This window comes from Poecilia reticulata, linkage group LG10 (genome assembly GCF_000633615.1).
Source record: "Poecilia reticulata strain Guanapo linkage group LG10, Guppy_female_1.0+MT, whole genome shotgun sequence".
In the NCBI taxonomy this organism is placed as follows: Eukaryota; Metazoa; Chordata; class Actinopteri; order Cyprinodontiformes; family Poeciliidae; genus Poecilia; species Poecilia reticulata.
In genome coordinates this window covers 24,076,534-24,090,010 of record NC_024340.1, presented here as the reverse complement: position 1 = coordinate 24,090,010, position 13,477 = coordinate 24,076,534, and the positions used below count along the sequence as shown (strand labels likewise).

Below are 13,477 nucleotides of genomic sequence, written 5' to 3'. Positions count from 1 at the left end.
TCCACGTTATCTTAAATGAGGATCAAGACTAAAAATATTCATCTACATGCATGTTCTGATAATCAGCAAGTATGACAAAGAAACCCTAAAAATAAGGAATTTATTAAATATCATCTTAAAATGGTCTTTAGTGTTGGGCCAGAACGATTTCTGCCCTCTGGCGTTCATGTTTGCGAGCCAAGCGGAAGGTCATAAAGGATTAAAGGAAGCTGTGGTTTTTCTGGTGGCGTTAACTGGTCCTGCTAATTGGGTGAAAGGAAGCTTYGGGTCCCTGAAGAATGCAAGGGAGAGACATGAGAGCGCGAGTCGACGTCTCCAGGATGTTTACTCTAACGGCTTTGAAACGCACAACTCCTTTCGCACGAGACTGGCACAGCAGGTTGCAAAAAACTGCATAAAAACGTGCGCTGTTGAAGAATGCTTCTAAAATTATTACTGCCGTGAGTGTAAAATGGGTCATTCCTAAAATGACAAATTCTAGGTTTAACAAGAGTTTTGTGGTTTTAAGTCCCTCTGACGGGACTCGCATCTATCCATAAACATGGAGCTCTGCTCCGTTTTCTCTGTAAATTTACAGCCTAGTAAACATCAGCGAAGCGAGTCGGGCTTCGCCAAGATAGCAGAATTTACAGTCTTGTCTGAAAAAGCCTGTCAAAGAAGGTAACACTGAATTCAGTTTTTCTGGCTAATTTAAGAGGTCAGGATGTATGAGAACAAGACAGGATTTATGTGTAACCCCATCTAGAATAGAAAGCACATGTACAGAAAGTAGCTGCAGGCTCCAGGAATAGGTTGTTACTAAATTATTTAAACCCGTCAGGAAAAACAGTTTTGCGTCCACTTTTTCAGAGCAGAAAAAATAAATAAATAAATTATGCACAATGTTCCACCAGCAGGATCTTCAAGATAGTTTTATTTCTAGATACTCCCACTAAAGAATAAGGATATATTGTTCTAATAAATTTGGAGATTCTTGAGTTCTTGTAAATGGACTAAATCATTTTTAAAGAGCTGCAGAGTGCGACTCTGGTCTGAAACAGTCTAAAATTGTGCCGCTGACAGAAAACTTTAGGCTGTTGTGTTGGAGAGAGTTTGAAGTTGTACCAGTCAAGCTTTGCTTGATTCCCTTTGAAAAAAAAAACAAAAAAAAACAAAACTCAAAGCAAGAAACCGATTATTTACAGGTTCTTTGCTGCAAAACTCACGACTTGCCAAAAAAAAATGGAGTTAAGATTATCTATGCATTTCAGCAAATGACTAAACTTTATCCTGTTGTTGGATTGACGCTTATGATACAAAACTGGTGGGAGTTCTTACATTTTGATGCATTTATTGAATATGGAGAAAGTGTGAAAAATGTTTTTCCCGTTTTTTGCCCCTCAACTCTTCAATCGGAGCCAAAGTAAGGTTATCCACAACGAGAGCTGCGTATAGAAATAAAAGCCAGCTAAACCCGTGTAGCCTGCTGGTCTGAACAAAGTTCTGCTCTACTGAGCCACATAAGTATTTTGGCTTTCAAGAATACTGTGTCAGTAAAAACAAGAAAACCAGTTAGAAATGTCTATGAATGAAAAAAATAAAAAAATATCATGTATCAATGACGCTGCAGAGTAATTTTCCATATCTCTCACTGCACACACACACTCAAAGAGGAGGCTGTCTTGTTGGATACTGGCAATCAATGTTGGAAAAATATCTCTGGAAACACTGGAGCCGTGGAAAATCCTTGGATTTATCTGCAGAAATAATCAACTCCACTGTTTACTCATTCTTGTGCTGCCTTTTGGCCATAAAATTACAAAAGGCCAGACTGCAGTGACTGGATGGTATTTTACAGCACAATGTGTTTACATGAGAGGGAGGAGCAGAGCTGCAAAAAACATGTCATAATCAATTTACTGAGAGCCCAAAAGAAAAGAGCTATTGGTAAACAGGAAAGTATACGGGTAGAAAATATCACCAAACAAAAAAAAACATAAAAAAAAAAAAGAGCGATCACTTTAATTTAAGACATTTTAATTCAAAATTACAGAAGGAATGTGCATGTTATTGTGTAAAGCAATCACTGAAAAAAAAAAATATTGTAAAAGGTTATTTAGGACAAAATATGTTATAGAAGGACCAAAAAAGTACAGAAAAAAAGAAATAACTCAGGCAGAATATTCCAGTGGTGTTCTGATGTTCTTACTGTTGAAAGCTTACAATCTAGTGCTGCCTACCTGAACACAGAAAATCATTAACACAGCAGTTATATCGGTTTAATTACAGCAATGAGATATTTTGTGCAGGTGGATATTTCCTGTGTTTCAAGATTAAAAAAATAAAGCACTAGATCCAGACTCAGACATTACTACACCTCTAGTGCTTCACTGGAATCCATTTCATGACCTTTAAGTGCCACGTTCTCCCAAAATAAACAAAGGGAAAAAAAGTAAACATTCATCTTTACAGAACATACCATATAAGTGCTGCACTGACTGACTGGGCTGCAGGTTACACTGAAGGATTTGCATAGGAGGAGAAGCTGTGTTGAGCAGCTGACATCACCTGGCGTGCTTCCTGTCAGGTCTTACACCAAAACATCATGGCAACATGTCTGCTGCAGGCTGCAGAATACAAACAGGAGCGAGGCCAGACATCCGGAGACGACGGCTGCAGTTCAGTGGGAGAACAGACAGACTAACAAGTGAACACAGATACTTGTCTCAGCAGTTTCTGGGCTGTTTTCCAGTGCGCTATACTCTCAGCAGAAAGACCACAAGATCATCATTCATGACAGCCCGGTTGGTATTGTACAGTAATTACAGATGGCAACACACATGTGCACGCAAACACTGAAACTTGCAAGCAAACACACGCACACAGATTTGTACACACAAAACTAAATATAAGCGGATAATTTCACACTCAAGTTCTTCTGGTATACAAAAAACACAGAGGAATGCAAACTACTGAGGCTGCAGTATGTCTGTATGAAACCACACATTGAAAATTATTTTTTGGTTTCAATGTAAATTCACTCCCCATTACAGTTTAGATTATGGTCTACGTTTTTATATGTACAAAAATAACTGTTTGATGCACACCAAGTGAGGTAAATCCTGTCTACAAGATGAACCCAGGTGAAGCGTAATKATCTGGTCCATATGCTCTCTGCAGTGGGAACTACAACTGGACTACACCTGCAAGTGAAATTATGAGACTCGTTGGCACTTCAATAAAACATGTGGACAAAGTATTACAGATGCACAGTATTGCAAAATGTTACAAAGAAGTATGTTTTACCTTGTTGGGGGAAAAAAAAAAAAAAAGTTTTTACTGTTCAGACATCCTGGAAATAAGCCGTAATTTCTGACATGAAATAAAAAGAGGTGATTCAGTCCTGAGGAAGTCTTTGGGAAAGGCCCTTTGATCAAAACTTTAACCTTTAGGTGCATGCTGATGAAAGAAATTGGCAAACGTTCAGAAGCTGATGCTGAGGCGAGAGGTCGGCCCTCTGGTTCTGCCTCTCTCTAACCCAGAGCAGGAAAGAAGTCCTGAAAATAATCCATGCAAGCAAAGGGATCAGGGAAAATAATGCCATGTTGCTGTTGATCCCTGGATTGGATAAGAAACTGTTTTCAATACCAATGTATATATCAAAAAAAAAAAAAAAAACTTCTGTACTTGGAGGTCCTAATTAGACCGAGAGGGAACAGGGTCCAGTAGCTCCTCCAAGGATTCTGCTCCTTCTAGATTTGGCTCCTCCTTTTCAGACTTCGTCTTCTTTTTGGGGATTTTACTGGATGAAGTTGTGTCTTCCTGCATCAGCTCTTTGGCCAGGATGTTGGTCACTGCTTGACCAGCTCGCCGGTGGTTGGCTGAGAAAGGAAAACAACAAAGTGAGATAAAAACAAAAAACAACTCAATGAATCTGCACTAATTGTGCTGATGCACAATTACATGTAGAAGATGAATTGATATACATAAAACTAAATAAATTAGATTTTCAGTAGATTTTCTCACTGCAGAAATACAAAATGAAATGGGGAAAAAAATAAATAAAAATAAGAAAAGCATTAAAGCGTGTTACCCGGGGTTCCTAAACATTGTTCAGATCGTGTAGGAACCCTGGTACATCGTATTTAGAGATGACTTGAAAGAGCAGGTCAAAAAGACATTTCACAACTCAACTTAATCAAAACAGACGAAAGCCCCATATTGGTTTGTATGAGAAGCGCATTAATGTAATATCTGGAACAACTCAGTGCTATTACTAGATCAAAGTCAATCTGTTGTTGATATAGTGAAGCAAAATAAGGGAATAAAATGGAAGAAGGCAGAAGTGGGAGAAGAGAAAGCAGAGTTGGAGTTGTTGAGAGGAACAAACAGAAATGGTGTATGCAAAATCCAAGAGGTAAGGCAGCGGGTTAAACAGCAGCATGATGCATGCTGTGGGAAGATTAAACATTGAGGGATGAATGAAAATGAGACGAAAATGGCTACAGAGACTTGAGTCAGAGGGGGAATAAGCTGAGAGGAATGACGAGAGCTGACAGAAATAAGACGGAAATTTCATGAAGAGAATAAGTATGACAGATCGGACCCTGAGGACGCCGTCTTTTTATTCATCTACCTGCTTACAGTTATCTCCTTACATAGCAGCAGCCGCCTTATCGCTCCTCTCCTCCGCCTATTCTTTACTCTGCTGCGTAGGAGGACAGCTGTACAGCAGCAGCCATTTTGAGCTATATAGGTCAGTGGAAGATTGCTCTTGTGTGTTTGCTGTTATTTTACACCAGGTGAACATTTAGAGGTCTCCACTCCTCACGCAAACAATGCAAAAACCAAAAAGCAAACATCAGTCCTGTAAGTAAAAATAGGCATGCAAATGAACCGAGGTTTAACAAGCAACACGAGATGCAAGACACACAAAAGAAACTCCACACAGATTTACCGAGCACGTTTCCAGAACTAGCTCCGACAGAGACAAAACCGAGTCTACAGAAAGAAAGAGAGGAGAAACATGTATGGATCCAGAGCTGCAATTTTTAGGCCTGTAATCTTTTTTTTTTTTTCATATCAGCTAATGTAGCAACAATCCCCTTCCACCGTTTCCTGTATGAAACAGATCTCTCCCCATYATAAACACTCCCTCTTCTCTCACCCTATTTTTAGCCAATTCAATCCCTTCTTACTCAAAAATGTGCTAATTAGAAATTATGCAAATGACCCAAAAACCATGAGAAACRGCACATGTTGGTGTGGCTGACTTCATGTGTGACGAGCTAGTCCTAACATGTTTAAACCCGTTGAGAAAAAGTTCTTCAAAGGCCGTCAACGCAGCTTCTCTTCTTTCATCCTCCTCCTCTTCCTCTTGAGAGCCGAGGAGGAGAGGAAGAGGAAGCAGCATGGGAAACAGACACATTTAGACAAAAAAAAAACAGAAGTTTAAATAGAAGAAGAGAAATATGATGATTTGAAATATGTTGAAAGTATTTTGGTTATTCTCTCAAGTGCGTTCAGGCTCTGAACATTTAAGAGAATATTGCAATAAGACATACAGTGGGGCAAAAAAGTATTCAGTCAGCCACCAATTGTGCAAGTTCTCMCACTTAAAAAGATGAGAGAGGCCTATAATTTTCATCATAGATGTACCTCAACTATGAGAGACAAAAGGAGAAGAAAAAAATCCAGAAAATCACATTTTCTGATTTTTAAAGAATTTATTTGCAAAATATGGTGGAAAATAAGTATTTGGTCAATAACAAAAGTTAATCTCAATACTTTGCTATATACCCTTTGTTGGCAATGACAGAGATCAAACGTTTTCTGTAAGTCTTCACAAGGTTCTCACACACTGTTGGTGGTATTTTGGCCCATTCCTCCATGCAGATCTTCTCTAGAGCTGTGATGTTCTGGGGCYGTCGCTGGACAACACAGACTTTCAACTCCCTCCACAGATTTTCTATGGGGTTGACATCTGGAGACTGGCTAGGCCACTCCAGGACCTTGAAATGCTTCTTACGAAGCCACTCCTTCGTTACCCGGGTGGTGTGTTTGGGATCATCGTCCTGCTGAAAGACCCAGCCACATTTCACCTTCAATGCCCTTGTTGATGGAAGGAGGTTTTCACTCAAAATGTGACGATACATGGCCCCATTCATTCTTTCCTTTACACGGATCAGTCGTCCTGGTCCCTTTGCAGAAAAACAGCCCTAAAGCATGATGTTTCCACCCCCATGCTTCACAGTAGGCATGGTGTTCTTTGGATGCAACTCAGCTTTCATTCTCCTCCAAACACGACGAGTAGAGTTTTGACCAAAAAGTTCTACTTTGGTTTCATCTGACCACATGATATTCTCCCAGTCATCTTCTGGATCATCCAAATGCTCTCTAGCAAACTTGAGATGGGCCTTGACATGTACCGTCTTAAGCAGGGGGACACATCTGGCACTGCAGGTTTGAGTCCCTGGCGGCGTAGTGTGTTACTGATGGTAGCCTTTGTTACTTTGGTCCCAGCTCTCTGCAGGTCATTCACTAGGTTCMCCCATGTRGTTCTGGATTTTTGCTCACCGTTCTTGTGATCATTTTGACCCCACGSGGTGTGATCTTGCGTRGAGCCCCAGATCGAGGGAGATTATCAGTGGTCTTGTAAGTGTTCCATTTTCTAATAATTGATCCCACAGTTGATTTCTTTACACCAAGCTGTTTACCTATTGCAGATTCAGTATTCCCAGCTAGGTGCAGGTTTATATAATTTTGTTTCGGGTGTCCTTTGACAGCTCTCTAGTTTTGGCCATGGTGGAGTTTAGAGTGTGACTGTTTGAGGTTGTGGATAGGTGTGTTTTATACTGATAACGAGTTCAAATAGGTGCCATTAATACAGGTAACAAGTGGAGGACAGAGGAGCCTCTTACAGAAGAAGCTACACGGCTGTGAGAGCCTGAAATCTTGCTCGTTTGTAGCTGACCAAATACTTATTTTCCACCATATAGTGCCAATAAATTCTTTAAAAATCAGAAAATGTGATTTTCTGGATTTTTTTTTTCTCCTTTTGTCTCTCATAGTTGAGGTACATCTATGATGAAAATTACAGGCCTCTCTCATCTTTTTAAGTGGGAGAACTTGCACAATTGGTGGCTGACTAAATACTTTTTTGCCCCACTGTATAGTTGTAACCTAATGTGGTTCACACTTGCGTAACACAGAGGAGAACAAAAAGACTCCCAGAATACAGCTAGCATTTTAACTGGTTTTAAATTTTAGACATTTCCCAATTTGGACAAAAGAAATCTGGTGAAAACTTAAATTTGTCCTTAAAACTAGAAGCGACTGTGTGTTGCTGTCAGGGTTGAGATAACTTCAAAAGAYACGAAAAGGAAAATAACGCTCAATTAAAAAAGGGAAATTAACTCTCATTTTAAATGGTACGTTTCAAATATGTCTCCTAAAAAAAAAGAAAAGTATTTTCTGCACTTTCCTGTGGTTTTACAGCTCAGTCTACTAAGAACTGAGTACAGTCATGTTCCGAACATCAAGATCATGTTTTAACTACATAAATTATAATCTAGTAGGTTTTTCCAGGTTAGGTTATTAAACAGCCTGTAAAAGGAACTATTATAATAGCCATCTAAACCGAGAAGACAAACTATGTCTTTACAAATGTCAAACTTTATTCAATTAGGAAACCAATTATGGGTCTTTCACTATTATAGAACTGCGATACAAAACTCGCTGCAGTATTTCTTCATGCTTTACTAAACACAGTGCATGCAGTTTGAACATGGTCACCAGTTCGGACGTGGACTAAATGATCCATGCGGTTGGCGTGAAGCTGAGTAGATGCACCACATTTGCAGGATCTGTTGGACTGATAAAGGCTGTTGATRGTCTGTTTACTGGTGAATGTTTGCACACTGTAGGGGGCTTTGTGGCACAAAAAGCTAAGTGAAAAAAGTCTGCAACACATTACACTGCAGGAGACGAAGTAATGAGCACCTGATGAGAGATAATGTTCTAGTGTACAACGTGTTGTGATTCCTGCGCTAACCAATAATCTGGATGAGAGATGCTCTGCGGCTATGTTCAGATAGGCAATAGCACTCAAAGTTATCTTTTTGTCCTTCACTTTAAATGATGCTTCCATTACATCTCGTAATCTTTTTACAGCGGTCTAGGGCAACGTTTCCTCAGCATTTCTTAAAGCGCTTTTGAAGTTTTTCTCTCCAGCTATTGGCTCCTTTTTCACTCAAATTCAGTTCAGTTAGTTTCAGAAAGGTTTGTTTTGGTTGTCGAACTGGTTAAATTTGATACCAGAGTCATGCAGAAATAAAACAAAAAACAAAAAACAGACAACTTGTGGGATAAATTGGTGCTGTTTATCTAGTGAACTTACTAAAAGAAAAGAGCTTTACACTGGATCTGTATAAGTAGCAGCCTTTTTTCCACTTTAGTTGAGTCTATCTAAAACAACATTTAACACTGCTTTACAAATTTGTATTTTAGCTTCAACTAGGTAACTCCAACGGAACAAGAAGCTGAAAACATTTTAAAAACCAAACAAAAAGATCAGAATCTTTAAAGGCTTTTTTTATGTCTGTCTTCCCCACTTTTCAGACTTTCAGACACTTTTCTTTATTCCAAGTACATACAAGGCTTTTTTTTAAGAAACCTCTTCTGTCCCCCACTGTTCTATTAATGTCTTAAACGCAAACTTTTCAGACATCTTTGTACTTCAAGAACAAAAACCACTTTAGTAGATTACAGGAAAGTCAAACTTCTCGGAAGTACGAGGGAATAAGATGTGGTTTAAACCTCCGCTCTGTGTTGTGCAGACAGTTTATGGCCCAGAAACACACAAGACAACATAATGATGGTGATGCAGCTAAGATAATGGTGTATCTGCAGATGCGGGCAGAGCTCGTGTTCATTTTACCAGGGACACATACCTCCCTCCTCAGGCTGCTCTGGGTAATACACTGTAGCTGCTCTACAGCTGAGGATTGTGGGAAATAGTGACATCACCTAGCACCACTGCAAGCTGTTGAGGAAACTATTGACGCTAAAACATTAAGCATTTTCTGCCACTGGGGCACATGGTTGCATTTCATTGTGTTTGTGGGTATTGACGCATGTGACGTCACTGCTTTTTCAGCCACAGCTTGATGGACGATCTTGGTCCAGTTGGACTGATCCTGCTTTTACGCGTCTGTTTGGTAGCTGGTGTTTGGGAGCATCTGTGAAAGCATTCCTACAGACGGTGCTCAGACAGCGTGTGCCTCTCTCTATTGTTGCTATTCTTTTTATCTCCTCCTCTCTGTTGTGATTGGTACTTTGTCAGGAAGTCGCCTCTGTCATTGGATGTCGCACTGTGCACTGAGGGTCATGACCCAGCAGATGGGTCTATAGTGTGTTTAGACACAACATTCCTCCACTTAATTGATCCTAAACAGGATTCTTATTCATTCTCATGGAAAACATCCAAGCTTTTCCAGACTCAAATTGAGAAAGTTGAGACTTCTTTGTGTTTAAAGTCTTAGTTAACGTTAGTATTTATATTCTAAAGACTTCTAGAGCACACATTCCTATAATAAAAAATAAAGGGAAGGAATACACAAGGAAGGATATAAGGGTTAGACACAAGGAAGGGATGGAGATAGGACAAGGATGAGACACAAAAAAAGAATGAAGGAGAAGTAGACACCAGAAAAACATAAAAGGAAGACACACAGGCAAATATAATAAATAGAGGCAGGGCATTAGGAAGAAAAGACAAAAGAAAGAGGGAATGGCACAAGGTAGAACAAAAAGACGGAAGGGCATTAGGGAGGAGAAAAAGAAGAAAGAATAGGAGGATAACATTTAGATAATAGAACGTAGAATCCAAATACAAGTATTAATCCATGCGCTTCTCAACTTTTCCCACACTCATCTAGACTTGAATAATGCTGAAAAAGCATAGACATCCTGTCTAAACACAAATCAACTGATTTCTCAGAGCTGCTTTTTAGTCTGAATTCATATATATAAAAAATCAGAAACATTTCAAAACTAAAGATTTGAAGTTGATAGCTTAGACGTTTTGCATACAAAACGTCCATCCTCTTAATGTGCGTTTAGCTTCATTCATTTGCATGTCTTTGTATCGGCATGCGAGCATCTGGCGTGTGTGTTTTATCCTTTTGTGCTTAAGGAAGGAGGGGGTGGCAGACAGACGGAGGGTAGGCAGCTGAGGATCCCGCATGCACATAAACACAGATCAGAGGTACAGGTCAAAGGTGAGTGGGGAGATTGCCTCCGCAGCCTCGTGGCACACCATTCAGTAGAACCTCAGTGACACAATGAGCATGACGACACACTCAATAGGTCCTCGGTGGTCTTTTATTGCTTAGCAGTGGTGCTTGCAGTCACTGCAGCTGTGAGTGGTGGATATAAAGGGGAGAGGAACTCTTCGCATACCGACAGACATTAGAAACAAAATCAGAATGAAAAATATCAGAGTCCAGATTCATAAGTTTAGAGTAAAAATATGTTGCCCTTGTTAGAAAGATGCAAGTCCTCCAACCAATCCAAATGAGGCACAACAGTCAGTCAATATGAGAAACAATTGCATGTTTTTAACAAAATGGTTATTTTTATTGGATTAATTGATATAAGCTATAAACTACAATCAGCTTCTTCAAAATAAATTTTCCAAACACTTTAAAAATATATATAATAATTGTTGTTTTAATAGTTYGGGGTCAGGACATGTTCTTCACAGTGATTAAAATAATCAGGATTTAATCCAGGGGAAAGACAACTCTGCCTGGAAATGACAGCATTATATGGCCAAATATTTATATTAGTCTAATGTTATTATGTGAAGATGTCTGCCTACTTCTTAGAAAAGCTTAAACATTCATTTCTGTAACAGAAACAAAGATGAAAGCGTTGTAAATCCTGGRGCCCATCAGTRATGTCACTTTAGTCCTGGCTACAGAGCTTTGACATTAACTAATTTGCCCCAATTTTGGAAATGTTATCATTTCAAACATGTAAAAAGTGACAAGAATCAATTTTTTAAAAATATCAAACACACAGCTTCACTTCAGGACATCTTAAATAAATACGTATTGGGGTCTTTGGAAACGGTTTGTGTCWCATTTGATGATGCCAAACTCTGCACCACCAAGGATTAAACTAATAATGCTTTTAGCTGCAGGGACAAGCAATTAGATTGCAGCAAAGCCATTAACTGGCTATATTGCATATTATGTGTCACAATAGGAGGGGTTGGAAAGGATGAGTAATCGCATCAAATGAACATGATTCCCTTATGAGCTGTCAAAGTTGAGGATGTCCCAACTTCACAATCATTTCCAAAAGGATTTTAAGTAAACAATCCAGAGTTTTTATATTACCGTAAGTTGTTGAAATCTACAAAATCCACTCACATTCTGCAGAGGAGGCAGTCAAGGCTCCAAAAAAAAAAAAAAGAGAGAAATTGCCAAATATGTGTCAGCAGAGTGAGAATAAAGATAAATCTCCTCCTTCAGCTTCACTAAATAAAGACCTCTGACTCAACTCATCCAGTAAAACTTGCACACACAAAAACAAAATACCGTCCTCTAGTGTTGGCAAAGCGGTTTTCTGGCCTCATGCCTTCCAAACACAACATGGGTAACTAAAAACATGACCTTTAAACATGGCTGAGGATAATATAAACTTCTCACAAAGACTGCAAATAAACCATAACCCAGCTTCAAAAGAGTCAGAAAACTCTCAACTTGGGAAGAGTAAGAAAAAAAAAAAAAAAAAAAGGACAGTGTAGAATAGGAGACATCCCAGATCATCCTCCTATAATAAAGGGAGGAAAACTCGTTTCTTTCTCTCACATAAATGATCAAGTTTTTCCTGTAAAGGAGTGTAAGGTGGCCAAACAGGGTTTTGGGTGACTGAGTGAACCCCAGACTGGGCCCCAGTTTCTTCTTTTTTTTTTACTTCCCGTTCTCTTCTCCCTTCAGTTCGCCCCACACTTTTGTCTCAGTGAATTTGGACGAAATGCAACAGCGCTGTTTATTACTGCAGAGCTTTCGGCACTCAAATATTTCCTAACTGAGGTCAACTCGGAACCACAGCATGAGTTTTACAACTGCTAGAGCCAAGTCAACAACAATATGTAAACACATTTACAGATTAAAATGAAAGCATAAGTAAGAATGAAGTTTAAAAGAATTCAGATCAAAAGAAAACAAAAAAAAAAAGCAGAGCAGTCTGCCCCTCTGGCTTTGAGCTATCCTGCGCTGTAACAAAGCTTCACATCTGGCTTCTATTGAGGGACGGATTGGGTTGCACACACTCCTCTACAATTTGAGAACACACACTAAACTGCATGTGAATGAACACACACACACATACCGTCTCCTTTGCTTACCGTTAAAGGCCGCTGGACATTATCTAACTTGTTCGGTAACACATAACTTGCCTGAAACAACAATCAAGTTAAGTTGTTGTCCAAAGTGTTTTCATTGTTGATTTCACTGACGTGGTTTGACCAGAAGGCCATATTGCTGCACAAATGTACAAATGTTTGGATAATTGCTGAGAGTAAACAGCCAATTTGGCAGAGTAAATCAGCACTATGCCGAGTCTATTTGGGCCTTTCCAGAATTAATTTAACTCTTTCAGTTATTTCAACAAGACATTGAGTAGTTTTAACTTTTTCAAGTGTTAAAATTACCCAATGTCTTATTGAAATAATTGAAAGAGTTAAATTACCCGAGAAGGACAAAACAGACTCTGCAGAGCGCTGATTCAACTCTGCAAAATCAACATAGATCTGGTTTARTTGAATGGCATGTTTTCCTGGCTTTCTCACTTTTAAACAGTGGCTAGGACAAGTTGGTCTATCTCATATTCAGTGGCGGAGCCAGAGGGGGGGCCAGCGGACTGCTCTCTGTTCTTATCAAGACGAGGGTGAGGAGGGAATCTGACATATTAACTCAGTTAAGTTTTTACTGGTTTTGTTTTTAAAACACCATTAACGTAAGCAGTGTAACTATATATTGTATATTTGGCGTTTGTCATCTCGTGTGATTAATTGGAGCGTAACGGTGGAGCATTTATGAGCATTTATTGCCCAGCGCACTGCGCTTGTTTCTGCCTAATGGATCTGCACTTTAATTTCTTTCCTCTCTCAACAGTCAGCTGTTATTCCTCTACTTAAACTACAATAAGTAGATCACATTCTCTTTAGGTTTTCTCTGTGTGCTCCAAACTCATTAAATGTAAACTCATTAGAAGCCCGAGCCACCATCAGGCAAATAATTCTGGTCCGACCCGGACTATTTTTACCTGTCAAATTACCTGTCAAAACAGAACTTCCTAAGCAAGGTGTAACTCATCAATACGCATTTAGACAAAAGACGCATTTAGTTCATTGTCCATGAGAAAAATCTTTTATTTGATTGATTTTAGTTGCCTCTGCGATGAACTCTTTGCGTAAAGTCTATCA

The 13,477-nt window shown here is 39.2% G+C and overlaps 1 protein-coding gene across 1 annotated transcript in view; it reads right to left on the bottom strand.

Moving 5' to 3' along the window:
- Nucleotides 1–1,999: 1,999 nt before the first annotated feature.
- The window catches only part of diaph1 (diaphanous related formin 1), a 105,857-nt gene continuing 94,379 nt past the window's right edge, over nucleotides 2,000–13,477 (bottom strand). The window contains exon 27 of the mRNA XM_008420919.2: nucleotides 2,000–3,860. Within this exon, the coding sequence (XP_008419141.1) occupies nucleotides 3,676–3,860 (185 nt within the window). The 3' untranslated portion in view covers nucleotides 2,000–3,675. The remainder of the gene's footprint in view (nucleotides 3,861–13,477) is intronic.